Genomic DNA, 19,809 nt, shown 5'->3' with positions numbered 1-19,809 from the left:
ATTACTCCACCGTCTGAGACGGGAGAGAAAATGCCCATGCTTCCGCGTCACCACGAAGGAGGGAGATTATTATCCCCACCCGTTGCTCCTTGGTTCCTAAGGACGTAACCTAAAGTACAGTTTGCAGGCCTCCCTGAAAACAACAAATTTGGCACACCGCCAGAGAACCTGTCAGGCAAAGCGATCTTTGGCTCCACTAAGGGTTGCCTAGGAGTCATGGTCCCCAAACCTGATGTTTTATGGTGCTGTAAAACAACAGTGCGTAGATCTGCTACCTCCAGGCTGAGCTGCTGCAGTTGCCCTGTGAGATCAATGATAGGATCCATAACAACGGTTTTGGTCAGAGCTAATGAATCAACTCTGCTGTCGGGTGTCCCGGGACAGGGGCTCCTTCTCTGTCCCCAACACTAGGGGCCCCCTAGAGCACCCTGTTACCCAGATTACTTGTGATGGTGAAGATGCTGGGGCCACTTACCTGAATCTGCCCTCAGTTTGTACCCTTCCCCACCCAGGGAAGATGAGATTAGTAGTGTACCATAATACACCAACCAGACTAACAAGGTCATACGAACAGGGATAACGAAAAATACCAAACATACAAATATATACTCCCTTAAACAAAGGAATGCATCGGGTAGTGGAGTAGGAGATTAAACCAAATTAGGAGAAGGGAATTATCACACACTCAAAACCTAGCAACAGTCACAGATAAATCAATCAAATGCCTTTTCCTATAATAACCAACAAAAATCTGCAGCCATGGAGCAAAAGCTAGCTTTGATAAGGAGTGCCTGCCAGGAACCAGATTATATAGGAGATGGGAGTGGCTAACAGTGCATAGCTGACAGCCTTAATGCAGGAAAGTATCCAGGAGCTTTCAACTGAGCAGGTTAACCCCTTCAGTGCTAAAAGAAACTTACACCCTTTAGTATGAAGGACAATAGTGTGCTTTTTCAAATTCTGAAGGTCTGTCTTCCTTATTAAAAATAAGGCTCAAAGATAACTGATGTGATTTTCCCTGCAGTATGGGAGTCAAAATCAGTAACAAAGGACGTGTCATGGGATGAGTTAGACAAAATTGACGGTTAGTGAAACAATGTTCTAAGGTACACACACGTCCATGAGACAAAAATATATCTATTTGCACATGAGTTTATGGGACAACAGATTCCAGATCCTGTTGCCTTCTGAGTGGTCTGTCTTGATTTAAATACTAACAGTGGTCAGATCAAAGCCATCTCAACAAGGAAGGGATGCATACATCAAATTTATGTCATACAGTAAATGTACTGTTCATATATGGTGCATATCAAGGTACAGCATAGAATAAGGATAAAATGGAAACCCCTTACCCGCTCTGAAGTTCTCTTTTCAGGTATGGTTTGATCCTCTAGGCAAAAAGTCAACGGGGTACAAATTAGCCCTAGAGGTCACTATTGTGGCTTAAGCTAAATCTGACCCCAAATACTCCCGCCATGACAAGGACAGTCAACAGCTAGCCCTATATTGGAGGCCCTGCAATTTCACTTATTGAACATCCTGAAGCTTTTCATCCAAGCAACTCTTCAGGGGGCTAACTTGTATTCAGTCATAGGGTTGCTAAAGTGCTAGATGCATAAGTAACATGGGTCCCTCCAATCTCTGTCCTGTTCTGCTGAGAAAATATCCCTAATATAGGGCTTGTATATATGCAGTGAATAAATAGTTGGTGTAATTGGGACTTACCCTTTAATGTCTGGCCCCTTGTGAGAAGAATCCGTATGTCATGACCTTTCCATACTGGTAATGTGGCCCGCGTGCGTCTCACTAGTAAAACAGCAGTCACTTCCGGTCACTAAGATGCACACCAGAATCACTTCTGGGTTTTCGGAATGCACAGTGCCTGCCTCCCCGTGACATAATTTCCGGTTGAATAAAGCACATAGACGTGCCATTTCCGAGAATTGGAGTGGAAATATGGGAGTTTCATTTCTTTTTGAGATATCACATCTCTCAAAATTTTCCCCTTATTTCATGGGGTCCGCACACCATTCATAAGGGTCTATAACCACAAAATGAGTTACGTATGTATCCATAAACATGAAACAGTGGAGTAATTTTGGAGAAGCCATGGTGCATTACGGACTATGCTCCAAAACTTATGGCATACAGATTCACGCAAAATATGAGAATGCGTATGTGACGATAGTAAAATAAACTCAGACATACAAACTTATAGCATCTATGTTAATATCAGGGAGATGGGAAAGGAAATAATATATGTATATAGGTGTGAGAGACTGAGGGCGAGGTACATTCTAGCCATATATACAGCACTGGCAAAAATTAAAAGACCACTTTCAAATGTTCAGTTTGATTTTTCATTTTATAGGTATATTTTTGAGAAAAATGTAAAATTGTTCTTTTAGTCTAAAAACTTCTGACATGTCTCCGAATTTCCAAGCAATAAGTTTTGTATTTTTTTCTGACAAAGAAAATGGTCAAAATGTAAAAAAAAACAAAAAACCAAAACAGTGCTTTCAGACCTCAAATAATGCAAAGAAAACAAGTTCTTAATCATTTAGAAACAACAATACTAATGTTTTAATTCAGGAAGAATTCAGAAATCAATCTTTTGTGGAATAGCCATGATTTTTCAAAACAGCTTTCATGTGTCTTGGAATGCTTGCCACCAGTCTTTCACACTGCTTTTGGCACAAAAATTTAAGTTCTTTATTTGATGGCTTGTGACTATCCATTATCCTCTTGATTACATGCCAGAGGTTTTCAATGGGGTTCAGGTCTGGAGATTGGGCTGCCCATGACAAGGTTTTGATGTGTTGGTCTCTTAATTTTTGCCAGAGCTGTATATAGCAAATCTACTTACCGTATATACTCGAGAATAAGTCGACCAGAGTATAAGCCGAGGCACCTAATTTTGCCACGGAAAACTGGGTAATATAAGCTGGATAAGCATTGTCCCCTCATCGCTGTTCTGCTATGTGTGGCTCCTCCCATCCTGTCCTGGTAGGTGTGGCTCTCCATGTGGTATGCATGGCTCACCCTCCCTCCCCTCCTTGTATGTGTGCATGGCTCACCCCCCTCCCATCCTTGTATGTGTGCATGGCTCACCCCCCTCCCATCCTTGTATGTGTGCATGGCTCACCCCCGCCACATCCTTGTATGTGTGCATGGCTCACCCCCGCCACATCCTTGTATGTGTGCATGGCTCACCCCCGCCACATCCTTGTATGTGTGCATGGCTCACCCCCGACACATCCTTGTATGTGTGCATGGCTCACCCCCGACACATCCTTGTATGTGTGCATGGCTCACCCCCGACACATCCTTGTATGTGTGCATGGCTCACCCCCGACACATCCTTGTATGTGTGCATGGCTCACCCCCGACACATCCTTGTATGTGTGCATGGCTCACCCCCGTCACATCCTTGTTTGTGTGCATGGCTCACCCCCGTCACATCCTTGTATGTGTGCATGGCTCACCCCCGTCACATCCTTGTAAGTGTGCATGGCTCACCCCCGTCACATCCTTGTAAGTGTGCATGGCTCACCCCCGTCACATCCTTGTACGTGTGCATGGCTCACCCCCGTCACATCCTTGTACGTGTGCATGGCTCACCCCCGTCACATCCTTGTACGTGTGCATGGCTCACCCCCGTCACATCCTTGTACGGTACGTGTGCATGGCTCACCCCGTCACATCCTTGTACGTGTGCATGGCTCACCCCCGTCACATCCTTGTACGTGTGCATGGCTCACCCCAGTCACATCCTTGTACGTGTGCATGGCTCACCCCCGTCACATCCTTGTACGTGTGCATGGCTCACCCCCGTCACATCCTTGTACGTGTGCATGGCTCACCCCCGTCACATCCTTGTACGTGTGCATGGCTCACCCCCGTCACATCCTTGTATGCATGGCTCACACCCAGCGTCCTACTCACCCTCCTCGCGCCATCCCTGCAGCTCCTTCCCGGCGACGGTAGCTCTCCTGTGCTGAGCGATCACGTGGTACCGCTCATTAGGGTAATGAATATGCGCTCCACGCCTATGGGAATGGAGACGCGTGCATATTCATTACCTTAATGAGCGGTACCAAGTGACTACTCAGCACATGGGAAGAGCTGCCGATGCCGGGACGGAGATACGACGGTGTGAAGAGGGCGAGTATGACGTCTTGAAGCCGGCTGCAGCTGTCACTGTGCCACAGCCGCTGGCTCCTGAGGCTGCTCTCCTGCTGGCTTTCTGGAAAATGATTTGTGTATAAGCAGAGGGGGGGGCGTTTTCAGCACAAAAATATTTGCTGAAAAGCTCAGCTTATACTGTACATAAGTATATATGGTAGATGGAAATTAGTATAAGAAAAGCAGTATTATGTATGGAGAGGGAATTATTCATCAGCGTGCTACCTGAACTTGGGGTCAATATAAAAACTAGGGCACAAATATTATTGGTTCTATCTTGTGGTGGTACATTAAATATGTTGTTATAAGGGTTTTATTGGCAGTCTTGGACCATTTTTATTTCACATAGGTCTGTTGGATCACTTCAGCGACATTTAGGGGAAACAGGTACAAGTTTAAAATAAAGCACCCATAATTGATCTGTTTGCTAAGAACATGGCATGACCATTGTCATATAGAAGATACACATTGTTTTTTTTTGAAGTACAATTTTATCCCCATTACCTCCCCTCACTTGCTATTAAAATTTCGGGGAAACCTATGCCATATTTTTTTTTTTTTTTTTTTTTTAAGTTATTTAATTATTAGCTAATCCACGAACAATAAACTACACACGCACTGTACTAATTATATATGACTGACTTTTTTTTATCTATTCTATTCTGCCGGGTCACATCGTGAATTTACTGTACTCGGATGGTGAAATGTTGGGTTTTCTAGGAGATGGGCGAGTTAAAAAAAAAAAAAAAAAAGTCGTATTGCACACGCATGGTCCATGTGCTGTGCAATTTTTCTCGCATTCATTGACTTGCATTGGCGAGTCTCTTACATGACAAATCGCAGCATGCTGCAATTTTTTTCTCAGTCCAATCTTAGAAAAAAAAAAATTAAAAAAAAAAAATCACAGATGAGCAGGGAGTCATAGAATATCATTGGTCCGAGTACAATCCGAATTTTTTTTATCGGATTACACTAGTCCGTTTTTCTCGCAAATGAGTATGAGCCTTAAAGCTCAGTTTGTTTTAGGGGGACAGGCGTTTTCCAAACAAATGGCATTATTGCTAAACATTGCATCTATTAAACCTATGAACACTTCCTAACACCTAGACCTCGATTCATCAAGACCAGTGATTTTCTCACCTGTCTTCCTGAGAAGCATGGTGGAGTCTGATGCTCCTGATTCATGAAAAGATGCACGTCGATCCTACTACACCCCCATCCTGCCCCAACTCCAGCCATTTTGACAAAGTTGCAATTCCAAGTTGAGCTAAAAATTTTGCAACTCTTCAAAGCTTTTACGCCACTTTTTTGGCATAAAAGCTTTAAAGAAGCTGTGCCCCAATTTGCAAAAGTTTTCAAGTACTATTCCTTCAAGACACGAGCCATCTTTATAAACATTACCCATTTACAACAAGATGCTGAAAACCTATCCTGATTTAGTCCTGCTTACACATAATACATTTATATATTTCCAATGTATGAGTGTATCATGTATATAAAAACGAAAAGTTTTATGACTCACTGTGTAAGTATTGTGACAAAGTCACTGGTAAAGTACTTAAGGGGAGATATGTGTCACAACGCTTAATGGAGTCAGTGATGTAAAACCCAGGAGTATTTTCTTCCAGCACACTACATGCTGTGAGGTTTAAACTAAAGCCCCCGTTACACACTGCGATATCGCTAGCAATATCGCTGTAAAGTTACCGATTTTGTGACGTTGCAGCGATATTGCTAGCGATATCGCTGCATGTGATACTTACCTCCGACCGCTCCCCCGCTGTTCATCGTTGGTCGCGCGAGAACTCCCTGGACCATTCCTCGTTGGCCACTTCCTGCGGCGCTGACAAGCGAGGCGTGGACGCGGGCGGGAGGACGTCAGGATCGCCGCGTCTGACAGGTAAGTAGCGACCCCCGACCCCTGCGATGTCGCTGGTGAGATCTGCCTGTGTGGCAGCTCACTAGCGACCACTTAGCGATGCACCAGCGAGCCATATCGTTGTCGGGATCGCTGGTGCATTGTTTAGTGTAACGGTACCCTTAGTTGAAGAATGGGCTGGTTTTTATGTGGATATCCATAGAGTTGGTGGGACGATGTCCATCTTATCTCCACCTGCAGAGCCGGCACCACCGTGTGCTGTATGGCGTCACAGTCACGTGATCAGTCACATGGATGGAGGAGTCACATTGTCTGGGGCTTAAGTAGCTGGCCTCCAAAAGCAGGTGTGTGTTAGTGACTGGAGAGGAACACTTCAGAGAAGTGGTTTGTGTTTTGTTTATGGCCCTGAACCATGGGTCTTGCTAACCCTGGGTGGGCTGATCCTCACTATTGCAAAGACTGTATCTAGAGCTACTGTTTTGTTGTTTCGCCCAGAGGGCCGTGTTTATTTTTGTGCTTAAACCTGGATAACAGTAGAAAGGAGAAAAGACGTGCACTCTTGCTTGGGAGGTGCTGACTGAACGCGGAACCACTCCACCAATCGTGAACCAGAGGATAAACAGTCGCACTCAGGATTTCATGTAATTTGCAAAAAAATGATTTATTTCAATCACCAAATAAAGAAAATTGCTTCACCGCAGTAGAAAACGCAAGCTATTCCATAAGGTAACGTTTCGACCATGTCCCTGGTCTTTATCAAACCTTATAATAGAGATACAAGGAAGGGTAGACTAGTATAGAATTGATAAATATTGAAATCCCATTATGGGCTTATATGGTGCTGCATTGGGGGACCGCAGTGAACCAAACTTGGTTTAGGTCGTGTCTAATAAACCAAGTTTGAATCATCTTTAAATCCTTAGTGTTCCTGAGACTACCTCTGTGTGCAGCCGAGTGAGCCGATCTACCACAGTATGATCAATCAACAGAAAGGAGATAATGAAAAAATTCCAGGTGCCGGCAAAGTGAATAAAATCTTTATATCATAACAATTAAAAATCCATGATAGATGAAAAACTACTCAGTCAGTGAGCTGATACTAGATGAAAAGCACTGTGTCAGTGAACAAGGGTAGCATGTGCCAGAAACACCTCTGAGTTATTTTTCATCTATCGTTGTGGATTTTTAATTGCAATAAGATATGAAGATTTTATACACTTTGCATGCACCTGAAATTACTGTATATTCATCACGTATATAATACCACTGAATAACACTACAGTCAATCTAACTTAAACCACCAGATTGTAGTCACAGCATAGTACGGACAAATAATTATTTTTCAATGCAGCAATTTTAGAAATTTGGGACCTGTTTCCTATTATTTTAGATGTATAAAAAAATGCAATCGAGGCAAAAAAGGAGTCTGGGAGATTATGCCTCTGATGATTAGTTTAAACAGGAGTGACATTGGAATTTGCACTATGCATTATCTCGAAGACATATCTGAAACTGCGTCCTTTAAACTCTTACTTTTTAAAGAATCTGTCTTTATGGGTTACATAGGTTAAGTGAACATATTATGTAATCTCTCAGACTCAAATAACTTTGCATGCGCCAGCCTCATCTTTCTATACACATACAAACAAGCATTTCAATGTGGAGACTTTTATACGGCTTATACAGCTCTGGCAAAAATTAAGAGACGATTTCTAAATTTTCATTTTGTCTTATTTTTCTCTTTCTAGGTATATTTTTGAGTAAAATGTACATTTCTCTTTTATTCTATAAACTACCGACATGTCCTCAAATTTCCAAGCACTAAATTTTGTATTTATTTTCAGAAAATGAGAAATGGTCAAAACAACAAAATAAATGCAATGCTTGCAGACCTCAAATAATGCTAAGAAAACAAGTTCTTAATCATTTAGACACAACAATACTAATGTTTTAACTCAGGAAGAGTTCAGAAATCAATATTTTGTGGAATAACCATGATTTGTAATCACAGCTTTCATGCGTCTTGGCATGCTTACCACCAGTCTTTCACACTGCTTTTGGCGCAAAAATGTAAGCAGTTCTTTGTTTGATGGCTTATGACTATCCATCATCCTCTTGATTACATTCCAGAGGTTTTCAATGGGTTTAAGGTCTGGAGAATGGGCTGCCCATGACAGGGTTTTGATGTGGTGGTCTCTTAATTTTTGCCAGAGCTGTATAATGACAGCACACAAAGATGCATGATAAATGAGACATACCATGTAAAAGCTGAGCCTGGTGAGACTTGGTGGCTAATTTCTTGTCAACTATTTCTTATTACAACAAAGACCTCAATGTCAGGGCTGTGGCGTCGGTAAGCCAAACATGCGACTCAGACTCCTCAATTTCCCTTACACCGACTCAGACTCCACGACTTCGACTCCCACATATATTGCTTATATTTAAGTGAAAAATTTATTGTAGTACAATGTGAACATCAGACATTTAATCATTTTTATGATACAATAATCAAGATATTTAGATAGAACATAATATATATTTATTGGAATACAACTTTAGAACACAAAAAAACTAATAAATTGTAAATATGTAATACACTATGTAATATCGATTACATATACTGTGTGTATATATATATATATATATATATATATATATATATATATATATATATATATATATATATATATATATATATATATATACACACACACACACACCACACTATGTAATAAACTATGTAAGTGGCAAAAAACAGTTTTCAACAAAAACCATACTAAATAACATTTGTGCAGTCTATCAGTCTATGAATTTGTTCTAAGAAATAGAATTGCCTTCATCAGATCGTCCTTCATAGATGACCTCAAATCTGACCTAATAATTTTAAGGCCAGAGAACAACCTCTCTACACTAACTTGGGCTGGAGGTAAAGTCGTAACCACATGGGAACATCTCTAACAAGTTCTGGATATAAATTATTTGCCTCATGCACAGTCAGTTTTGATGAACGGTTGAATTTTTCTATTTCTTTGAGAGCAAGTGAAACATTTTGCTGAAATATGGACAATCTGCTTGCTATAGGAGACTGAGTGAAATCTTTTTCCTTGCGGCAATGCTTTGCCTGCTCCATGTCATCCAAATACTTGTCAAAGTCAAACGCCTCATCTGATAAGGATGAAGATATGGCATCAGTAGCACTGTCAGGACCTAAGTCCTCTTGCCTCTGGCAGTCCTCTTGTAGGCCACTCATCCTAACTGCTGCCTCAGTCAGAGCTTCTTTTCCTTTAGTAAGCTGTTGATCATCATGCAGTATACGATGACTTGGGTCCACATAAACAGCTGCCAGAAATTTTTTTTTATTTTCCAATAGCTGTGTCTCTCTCCGTTTCATTGAATCAAAAATGCCTTCTGCGATTAAACCTCCTCTTTGGGACAGGCAAAATAGCAAGTTCTTCCACTCCCTTATGAAAATGCCAGTAGTTAAATCCTCAGCATGTAATTTTTTAGTCACTGTAAATGGGCGATTAAGCAATTCCTTCAATTCAGCCACCTGTGTCCAATGACCTTCATTTAGGGTTACCTGAGGGTTCATCATATCTATAAGAAACGGTTTTAGTTCAAGCAATCGCTCAATCATTAAATAAGTGCTGCCCCACCGAGTGGCTTGATCGACAATTGCCCCTTTCCCAGCACGTCTCTTAAAGATGGAATCAATTTTAGGGGTTCTGGCGGCAATAACCAATTTCCTCACTTTGCCAATCAGATTTCCAGCATGTCCCTCTTGCAGACTTTCTCTTATCGCCAGCTGCAGCGTGTGCACAACACAGCGCATGTGATGAATATGAAAGTGTTTTGAAGCACCTTCAACAAGATCATCTATTTCTACAGTATAATTTTGCTGTTCTTCTGTTGTAAAATCTGTTTGTTCCTCAGTTACATGAACAGCACTGTGGCCTTCCATCTCAAACATACTGAATCCTAAATTTCCTTCTAGCTGTTGTTCATTACTCTTATTCATCAGTTTAATTGTACTTATGTTTAAAGCATTGTCCGTTACAATAGCAAGAACCTGTTCTTGTGTGAATGTAGCCTTAGATCAGGAATAGAACAGCCATTTATAGGCCATTTCATAACTTTCCCAAATTCCTATGAAAAATTATTCAGCACATTGTGCATTGAACTACTGTACCCAATTTATTATATATTTTAGGAGTAGGAGTCTGTCCATTTTATACCGACTCCACCAAAATGAGCTTCGACTCCACAGCCCTGGACCTCATTCTAACATCCGTGTTTGTCGTATGTGCTCTAGCCAGGATTTTCATGGATACAACACTTAAGAATGGAGTAAAACGGGCCGCATAGTGAATTTTGAAATTGGTTTTCCAGAACACTCCAAAACATAACTCACACACATACACAAAGACAGACAATACATTTACAGTACCCAGGTAAATGGTCTGATACAACGTCTAGATATAGACACCCCCGCAGCACTAAGCAGAGGGGGGGGATATGACTTTAGGAGGGGTGGACCTTTATCTTCTGCAGCTTTGTTTGTATGTTGCTTTAAGAGGAAGGAGCACAGTAGGTCTGCCTGGTATGTTACTGTGAGGATGTTGGAGCTTATATAGAGGCGGTAACTCTATGCCTATCTCTCTCACCAGATGAACTGGATAGACATAATCTACCCTCCCACCTTGTCATAATCACTGTCCTACAACGCTTTATTTAACCACTACTTGTATAATGATGAATGCTTTATTGTATTTGTTTAAATAGCCATTGTATATCTTAGATTTTTATCATGGCTATTAAAAGTGATCATTAGCATTAGCCCTTAAGCACAAGGGAAAGGCAATCCTTCAGTCATGGTTCCCTAGAGTTTTCCTCCACAGGGGTTTTTCCTCTCCTGAACACTGTAGGATGACTCTGAGTTGGTTTGCCATGTGTAGCCCCCATAATGTTTTTGCAGGGGCATCTACTTTATAAGTTTACCAAAGTGATTTAAAAAAAAAAAAAAAAAAAGCTAAAAAAGTGTCACACATGACATGGAATTTATAACCTGTCACAGCTTTGCAGTTTAAGAGTCAGGTGGAAGTTGCAGACAAGTTAAGGTGGACTCATTTTAACTAATAGAGGATGTAAGACTGGTGAAAAGGCTAGGCTTTGTTGGCCAGCCTCAAGGACATTGTAATGGTAACGCCAATCAGGAACAAGTACAGTGGTTAAGCACAGGAGTGAAGATAATAGGGTCAATGGTGCCCTGAAAGTTTACTGGCTCTGCTTAAATGGCAAGCCAGTGCGTACCGCCCCTTTATGGCTGTCTGTCCTGGTTCTGTATGTCAGACAGCTGAGGAAATCACAGTACTTGTGAATCCCAATGTACCAGCATTTCACCTGATTCCTACTGGGATTGTTTTAACCCTGTGATTTAAATAAAGCTGTGGCCATTTTGACAGCCAAAATAATGTGTTTTGTGTATTTATTCCAGTGCCTCGATTTACTGTAGTTATGGTTGTTTTAAGATGGAGTTGGGGGTCCGTCCCATATCCAAGAGTCATGTCCCACAACATCAAGATTAAAAAGTATCATAAAGCACCCAGAAAAATTATCCATACGCTGAACAAATAATGTTACATAATGTCCAGACAGATATTGTCTCAAAACACCCATCATTGTATGAATTCACGGATACTGGAATTGTGATAAAAGGGGGGAGATTCTGGATGAGGTGCATTATGCTCTAAAGATCATAGAAGCAGTAAAGTTGTATTTTATCTGTTTTTACCATGTAGCATATTGGACTGCTTCATTGAACTTTGTCTTGCTCTGATGTTACTGATCTCCTTGCGATGGAAAGAGTGACCGGTTAAAAAAATCATAGTGATATACAAAAATAATACCAGCCAGAGACACATTACAGAGCAACTAAGCAGTGCCCATACAAGTCAATTAGCCATTTGTTCTAGCATCATGATTCTCTAGCAAAAGTAATTCCACTGTCATAGTTGGATGCCTAAATGAACCACAAATCAAGCTTGGTGAATGTCCAAATTCTGAGATCCTCTCTGTCTAAATTTGCTGTATACTGACTGCAGCCTTATTTTTGGAAGTTCCCAGAGCAAGCAATATGTGACAGACAGAAGTTATCCTAGGGACAGACCATTTTCTTAAAAGGGATACTATTGATTCATGCTGACCAAACTACGGGCAACCATTCGAATCAGAGCCTAGCTGCACGATTGCAGCAAGGTATTTTTTTTTCTATGAAAAGCTCAAACGACGAGAAAATATAGTTTGAAGATCTGATCCCTACAATAAATGTAGGAATTCTATAGGAACTTACGCTGTGGCTTCATAGCAGAGGTTTAAGGCCACTACGTCACCAACATTAACTCCAAGTGTTCGAGCGATCCCCTTTATCTCTCCAGCATATGGTTCATGAATGAGAAAAGCAAGTTCTATCTCTGCCAGTGGACGAATGATGGCATGTACCCATTTAGGTAATGTTGTACTGTAACATAAATATCCACGTTATTGTGCACAACAAAGCAATATTATAGGTTTACAGAACGGAAATATTACATATGGTCATGAACGTAAGGATGACCAAAATTATGGCCACAGCTAGGACACGTGGCAGACATAATGGCAATAGTGTTCCACACATACTACAATACTGTGCAATAGTTTTAGGTAGATGCGGAAAAAATACTATAAAGTTAAAATGCTTTTAAAAATAGAAATGCATATATGGTAGATTATTTTTATCCCTTAACAAAATGCAAAATGTGTGAACAAGAGAAAAATCTAAATCAAATCATTAATTTGGTGTGACCACCCTTTGGCCTCCAAACTGCAATCAAAGCATCAATTGTTCTAGGTACACTTGTAACTTGCACACAGTTTTGCAGGAACTTGGCACGGAGGTTGTAACAAACCTCTTGCAGAACCAACCACAGATCTTCTGTGGATAAAGGCTTGCACAAATCCTTCTGTCTTCTTCATGTAATCTCAGACAGGTTCGGGTTGAGATGTTGTCAGGCTTTAGTGGGGCCACAGCTTGACTTCCTGGACTCTTTGGCCCCAATTCATCAACAGCGGCATTGGTTTTGATGAAGGGGCACATTAGATTCATAGGTCCCTGATTCATTAAGAAGCCTTTGTCTGGACCTCTTCTGGCGCCTACGCACTGCAGTACTCTGCTCTGTCCTCAACAGGGCAGAGCAGTGCGCCTGCGCCGGAGCCGCGACAGGCAGGAAAGAAGAGGACGTCATTGCTACAAGATGGGAGGCGCCGGACCGGATTGCGACTCCCTCCGGACTCAAACCGGACCCGGACCGCCCCTGGGTGAGTATAATATAACTCTTTTTCTCCTCTTTCAGGGTACATCGGGGGCTTGTCTCCAGCATTACAGAATGCTGTAGATAAGCCCCTGATGCCGGTGCCGGCAGCTTATAGGTAAAAAAAAAAAAAAAAAAAATAGGTGACAGATTCCCTTTAAACAAAATGTTCGGCCCAGTTAAAATAATAAAGCCTATATTCTCCTCCTGTGCCATTCCAGTGATGTCGGCACTTGTGGTCCTGAGGCTGTGATGCCGTGATCTGACACATGCCCCCGGCGGCCAATCAGTGCTGACCTCACCGTCTCCGGCTTTAGACAAACTGTACATGAAGAGGACGTCCGGGCTGCTGTTGATCTCTGACTACTTCATGTTCACTTACTACAAAGGCGGAAACAGTTCCGCCAGCGCCGATTGGGTGCCGAGGTCATGTGTCACAACACAGCGGAAATGGCGTTGGCACAGGAGGGGAGTCAGGTTTTTTTATTTTTTTTGGGACCGAACATTTTGTTTAGGGCTCATTCTCACTGGTGATGAAATCGGACGAATCGGATTGCACTCTGACCAATGTTATTCAATAGGTGACATCTCATTTGCGATTTTTTTTCTCAGCTGAAATCGGACTGAGAAAAAAATTGCAGCATGCTGCGATTTTCAGATGAGACTCGCTAATGCAAGTCAATGGGTACGAGAAAAAAACGGCTGTAAAGCGGACAATCCGTTTTCCACAGACACATTACCATTCTGTGTCATAGAACACTGTAAATGGTCCTGTAAATGACTGTAGAAAAATAGCTGCCTAGAAAAAAACGTGAGGCATACGGATGAAAAACGGATGGTGCGATTAAAAATTGCATACAAAACACATGACAGTCGCATAGTTTTTGTCCGTTTTTTTCCGTCCAGAAAACGGACCTTTTTTTTCTTGCAAATGGGTATGAGCCCTTAAAAGGGAATCTGTCATCAATTTTTTTGCCTATCAGCTGCGGCCACCGGCATCAGGGGCTTATCTACAGCATTCTGTAATGCTGTAGATAAGCCCCCGATGTTACCTGAAAGAGAAGAAAGAAAGAGTTAGATTATACTCACCCAGGGGCGTTTCGGGTCCGGAGGGAGTCGCGGTCCGGTCCGGTGCCTCCCATCTTGCAGCGATGATGTCCTCTTCATTCCTGGCCGTCGCGGCTCAGGCGCACTGCTCTGTCCTGTTGAGGGCAGAGCAGATTACTGCAGCGCGCAGGAAGAGGTCCTGCGCCTGCACACTGCAGGACTCTCCTCAACAGGGCAGAGCAATGCGCCTGCGCCAGAGCCGCGACGGCCAGGAATGAAGAGGACATCATCGCTGCAAGATGTCATTAGACATATCCCCTGCTTTGATGAGGGCTCCGGCGCGGAGCCCGCATCAAAGCCGGGACATGTCAGCTGTTATGAACAGCTGACATGTGCCCGCAATTGGCGCGAGAGCGGAATCGCCGTCCGCCCGCGCCTATTAACTAGTTAAATCCCGCTGTCAAAGCTGACAGCGGGCATTTAAATAGCATTTCCGGCTGCCGGGCCGGAAATGACCTCATCGTCGACCCCCGTCACGTGATCGGGGGTCGGCGTCATGTTGCCTGGACAACCAGAGGTCTGTATGAGACCTCTATGGTTATTCCAGGCATATGGCTCTCAACGCCACCCGGTGGTCGGTGCTGAAAGCACAGCAGTAAATCTGCTACATATGGGCGATCTGCTCATCGCCTATATGTAGCAGAGCCGATCGGGTTGCGCAAGCTTCTAGCCTCCTATGGAGGCTATTGAAGCATGCCAAAAGTTTAAAAAAAAAAAAAATGTTTACAAAAAAAAAAAAAAACTAAAAAAAACCTAAAAGTTCAAATCACCCCCCTTTCGCCCCAATCAAAATAAAACAGTAAAAAAAAAAAAATCCCACATACACATATTAGGTATCGCCACGTTCAGAATTGCCCGATCAATAAAAAAAAAAAAAAAAGCATTAACCTGATCGCTACACGGCGTAGCGAGAAAAAAAATTCAAAACGCCAGAATTCCGTTTTTTTGGTCGCCAAGACATTGCATTAAAATGCAATAACGGGCGATCAAAAGAACGTATCTGCACAAAAGTGGTATCATCAAAAACGTCAGCCCGGCATGGAAAAAAAATAAGCCCTCACCCGACACCAGATCATGAAAAATGGAGATGCTACGGGTCTCGGAAAATTGCGCAAATTTTTATTTTTTTTTTAAGCAAACTTTTTGGAATTTTTTTCACCACTTAGATAAAAGAGAACATAGACATGTTTGGTGTCTATGAACTCGTAATGACCTGGAGAATCATAATGGCATGTCAGATTTATCATCTAGTGAACCTAGCAAAAAAGCCAAGCAAAAAACAAGTATGGGATTGCACTTTTTTTGCAATTTCACCGCACTTGGAATTTTTTTCCCGTTTTCGAGTATACGACATGGTAAAACCAATGGTGTCATTTAAAAGTACAACTCATCTCGCAAAAAATAAGCCCTCACATGGCCATATGGAAGGAAAAATAAAAAAGTTATGGCTCTGGAAAGAAGGGGAGGGAAAAAACGAATGCGAAAAATCGATAAAAGCTCTGGTCATTAAGGGGTTAAGAAGAGGTTGTCCTAGTAGTGCAAACCCCCATCAATTTGATTTAGATTCACACACATTATATATATATATATATATATATATATATATATATATATACACACACACATAATTTACATTATATATATATATATATATATATATAGCGCACCACAACTTGGGTCATCTGTGGCAGAGCGTCTGCCCCTAGGACAGCGGGGTGACAATCATTATGGCTACCTCAGTTTGTCACCCAGCTTTCCCACACTCCACAGGTGCAATGTGTTGGTGGAGAAGGGCAGGTTACCAGGTCCCCCGCTGGCGCAGCTCACACAGTACACCAGCACGCTAGGGTTACTCACTCCAACACATAGCGCATGGCCTCCTTCACTTCTGTGCTGTTGTAATGTCTCAGCACAGGTTGCCAGCGCTGCTCCGGCGGCAGGTCCAGACTCAAGTTATACCGAGGAGGGTCATAGTCCAGGGCATGGGACCAGCAGGAGGCCAGGGTTACTAGGACGTGCAGCCAAAACATGGTCCGTCACAGCACTGAGAGGACGGAGCCTGGAGGGAAGCGGACGGACCCTAATACATAGGGAAGAGATGGGCGGGAAATGACCCCAGGGGGCGGAGCTATCCGCTGCGTGGGGACAGAGCACGACACAGGGACAGTCTGAGTGAGTAACCTCTGTGTGGGCAGTGGCAGCCAGCTGGAGTGCGTTACATTACTGTTACTCATGTGACTCCTTGGGTTTATCTTGCTGCTATGACATAGATAAGGGGGTTTTGCAATTTCTGTGAGTGAGTTATAACAGACTAAAGGGTTAAAGGTACTGTCACACTTAGCGATGTACCAGCGATGCCGACCAGCGATATGACGCTGTCAGGATCGCTGGTGCATCGCTAAGTGGTCGCTAGTGAGCTACCACACAGGCAGATCTCACCAGCGACATCGCTGGGGACGGGGGTTGCTACTTACCTGTCACACCAGGCGATCCTGCGTCCTCCCGCCCGGCTCCACGCGTCGCTCGTCGTCACAGCAGGAGGCGCCGCAGGAAGCTGACGGCGAGAAACGGCCCAGGACGTTCTCGCGCGATCAGCGATAACCAGCGGGGGAGCGGTCGGAGGTAAGTATCAGACATAGCGATATCGCTAGCAATAACGTCACAAAACCAGTGACGTTATAGCGATATTGCTAGCGATATCGCTTAGTGTGACAGGCCCTTTAGGCTGTGTTCACACACAGCATTTTTTTAGCGTTTTTGCCAATAAAACCGCTAAAAAGAAGCTTCCCATTAATTTCTATGCATTTTGCACTTTTTGTGCATATTGATGTGTTTTTTACCGCGAAAAAAACACATCGCGGTAAAAAACGCAGCATGCTCATTAATTTCGCGGATTTTTCCGTGTTTCTGGCTAGTTCAATGCATTTTGAAAACGTGCCGGAAAAAAACGCATCAAAACCGCGCAAAAAACGCGTGGAAAACGCAAAGACAGAAAAAGGCGCGGTTTCTGGGAAGGGAGTCAGGTTTTTGAGCAGAAATTTTCTGCTACGTGTGCACTTAGCCTTATAGTTATGGTAACAACGTTACAAGGAAACAGAAACCTGTCTATAAGGCTAGCAATTTGAAGGAAAGTGGTTATGGCTGGCAATGTTATGGGTGGGTGCTCGGACTGGCTGGCAATGTTATGGGTAGGTACCCCTAGGGACTGGCTGGCCGTGTTATGGGGGGTGCACGGACTGGCTGGCAGTGTTATGGATGAGTGCACGGAGTGGCTGGCAATGTTATGGGGGGGTGCACGGACTGGATGGCAGTGTTATGGGGGGTGCACAGACTGGCTGGCAGTGTTATGGATGGGTGCACGGACTGGCTGGCAGTGTTATGGGGGGTGCACGGACTGGCTGGCAGTGTTATGGATGGGTGCACGGAGTGGCTGGCAATGTTATGGGGGGGTGCACGGACTGGATGGCAGTGTTATGGGGGGTGCACGGGCTGGCTGGCAGTGTTATGGATGGGTGCACGGACTGGCTGGCAGTGTTATGGGGGGTGCACGGACTGGCTGGCAGTGTTATGGATGGGTGCACGGACTGGCTGGCAGTGTTATGGGGGGGTGCATGGACTGGCTGGCAGTGTTATGGAGTGGGGATGGAGGAATATAATGTGTGGGGGGATTTGGAGTGGGGATGGGGGGTACTTTATGAGTGGGGGAATTTGGAGTGGGCATGGGGGGTACATTATGTGTGGGGGGATTTGGAGTGGGGATGAGGGGGTACTTTATGTGTGTGGGAATTTGGAGTGGGGATGAGGGGGTACATTATGTGTGGGGGGATTTGGAGTGGGGATGATGGGGTACATTATGTGTGTGGGGATAAGGGGGTACTTTGTGTGTGGGGGGATTTGGAGTGGGGCTGGGGAATGCTTAATGTGTGGGGGATTTGGCATAGGGATGGGGGGATTTAATTTGTGTGGGGGGATTTGGAGTGGGGATGTGGGGATTTAATGTATGTGGGGGGATTTGGAGTGGGGATGGGGGATTTAATGTGTGGGGAGATTTGAGGACACAATGAATAGCATGTATGTATGAGGGCATGTATGAGGAAACAGTATGGGGGATGGGTGCAGACAGTATGGGGAGCAAACATGTAAATGTATGTGGACACCGTGAGTAACAAATGGAAAAATGCATGTGGACACAGTATGGGGAGTGAGGGTGATGGGATGTGTGCAGACAGTATTGGGAGTCAGGGGTATGTGTGAGCAGACAGTATAGTGAGGGGGTACATATATGAGGAGACAGTATGGTGAACAGGTGGGATGTTAGAGGAGACAGTATGAGGAGGGAGGGAAATAGTGTGAGGCGACAGTATATTGCAGATATTTTTATTTAGGAGCATTATATTGACACTTCTATCTTTAAGGGGATCGTGTGGAGATTCGCTGCAAGGCCGAAGACCAGAGAAGATGGAAGTCTGCAGAGACAGCTGTGAGTGAGAAAACTCATTATGGGGTCTGGACAAGAAGAAGAAAAGGAGAACGACTCCAGAGATAGTATAATGCAGCCACATAGTAGTATAATCCACCCCCATAGCAGTATAATGCAGCCCCATAGGAGTATAATGCACCCCCATAGTGTATAATGCAGCCCCATAGTATAATGCACAGACATAGCAGTATAATGCACCCCCATAGTGGAGGTTCGTTTGGTGCACCTGGGACCAGGTTGCGGGCAGTTATGAAAGATTAGCGGGTCTGGCTACCCACATACCACATCTGGGTGTGAATACAGCAGGCCTGGATTGGCAATCTGCCAAGGAGGGCAGATGCCCGGTGGGCTGGTGGCTCTGAACTTCAAAATGGACCGCCGGCTCTTTAAAACTTCTGTGTGTACGCGCTCTCTCGCAGCGGCCCGCGTCAGTGTGTGAGCGTGGCCCCCGTTCATACTTGTGCACGCAGCTGCGGTGGTCCTCATCAGTGCGGGCAAGCAGGAGAGCACGCACACACAGGGCCTAGTCAGAAATTTGAAAAGGCCGCCGTGGCGTGCACAGGAGCCTGCCTCTCTGACAGATGCTGGCCAGTACCTACCAGCATCAGAGAACAGTGTGCTCTCCTCCTGGGGCGTCGCTAGCTTGAATGCTCTGGGGCTCTAGCCCCAAACATTTTTCCCAGAGCCCCAGATGTCACTGATTGGCCAGTTCTCCTGTCCTGTGCGGCACAACTCTGAGGGAGAGAGCCAGCAGCAATCAAGATGAAAGGTCAGCACGCTCCATACCTGCCTGTGTGTGCTCCTAGGGAGAG

The 19,809-nt window shown here is 43.9% G+C and overlaps 1 protein-coding gene across 4 annotated transcripts in view; it reads right to left on the bottom strand.

Annotated features, from left to right (window-relative positions):
• Positions 1-16,596, bottom strand: part of LOC141046628 (N-acylethanolamine-hydrolyzing acid amidase-like) — a 53,402-nt gene extending 36,806 nt beyond the window's left edge. For 3 of the 4 annotated variants that reach the window (XR_012219627.1, XR_012219625.1, XM_073541160.1), the window contains exons 1-2: positions 16,375-16,596; positions 12,414-12,581 (exon numbers count right to left, since the gene is read on the bottom strand). Coding sequence is in view for 2 of the 4 variants with exons in the window: in XM_073541160.1 (XP_073397261.1) it covers positions 12,414-12,581; positions 16,375-16,547 (341 nt within the window). In the remaining 2 variants the exon portion in view is untranslated. The remainder of the gene's footprint in view (positions 1-12,413; positions 12,582-16,374) is intronic. The other variant, XM_073541177.1, reaches the window with a different exon arrangement.
• Positions 16,597-19,809: the final 3,213 nt, after the last annotated feature.

This window comes from Dendrobates tinctorius, unplaced genomic scaffold (assembly GCF_039654945.1).
Source record: "Dendrobates tinctorius isolate UK_male_01 unplaced genomic scaffold, ASM3965494v1 ptg000011l, whole genome shotgun sequence".
In the NCBI taxonomy this organism is placed as follows: Eukaryota; Metazoa; Chordata; class Amphibia; order Anura; family Dendrobatidae; genus Dendrobates; species Dendrobates tinctorius.
This window is presented reverse-complemented; position numbering and strand designations above follow the sequence as displayed.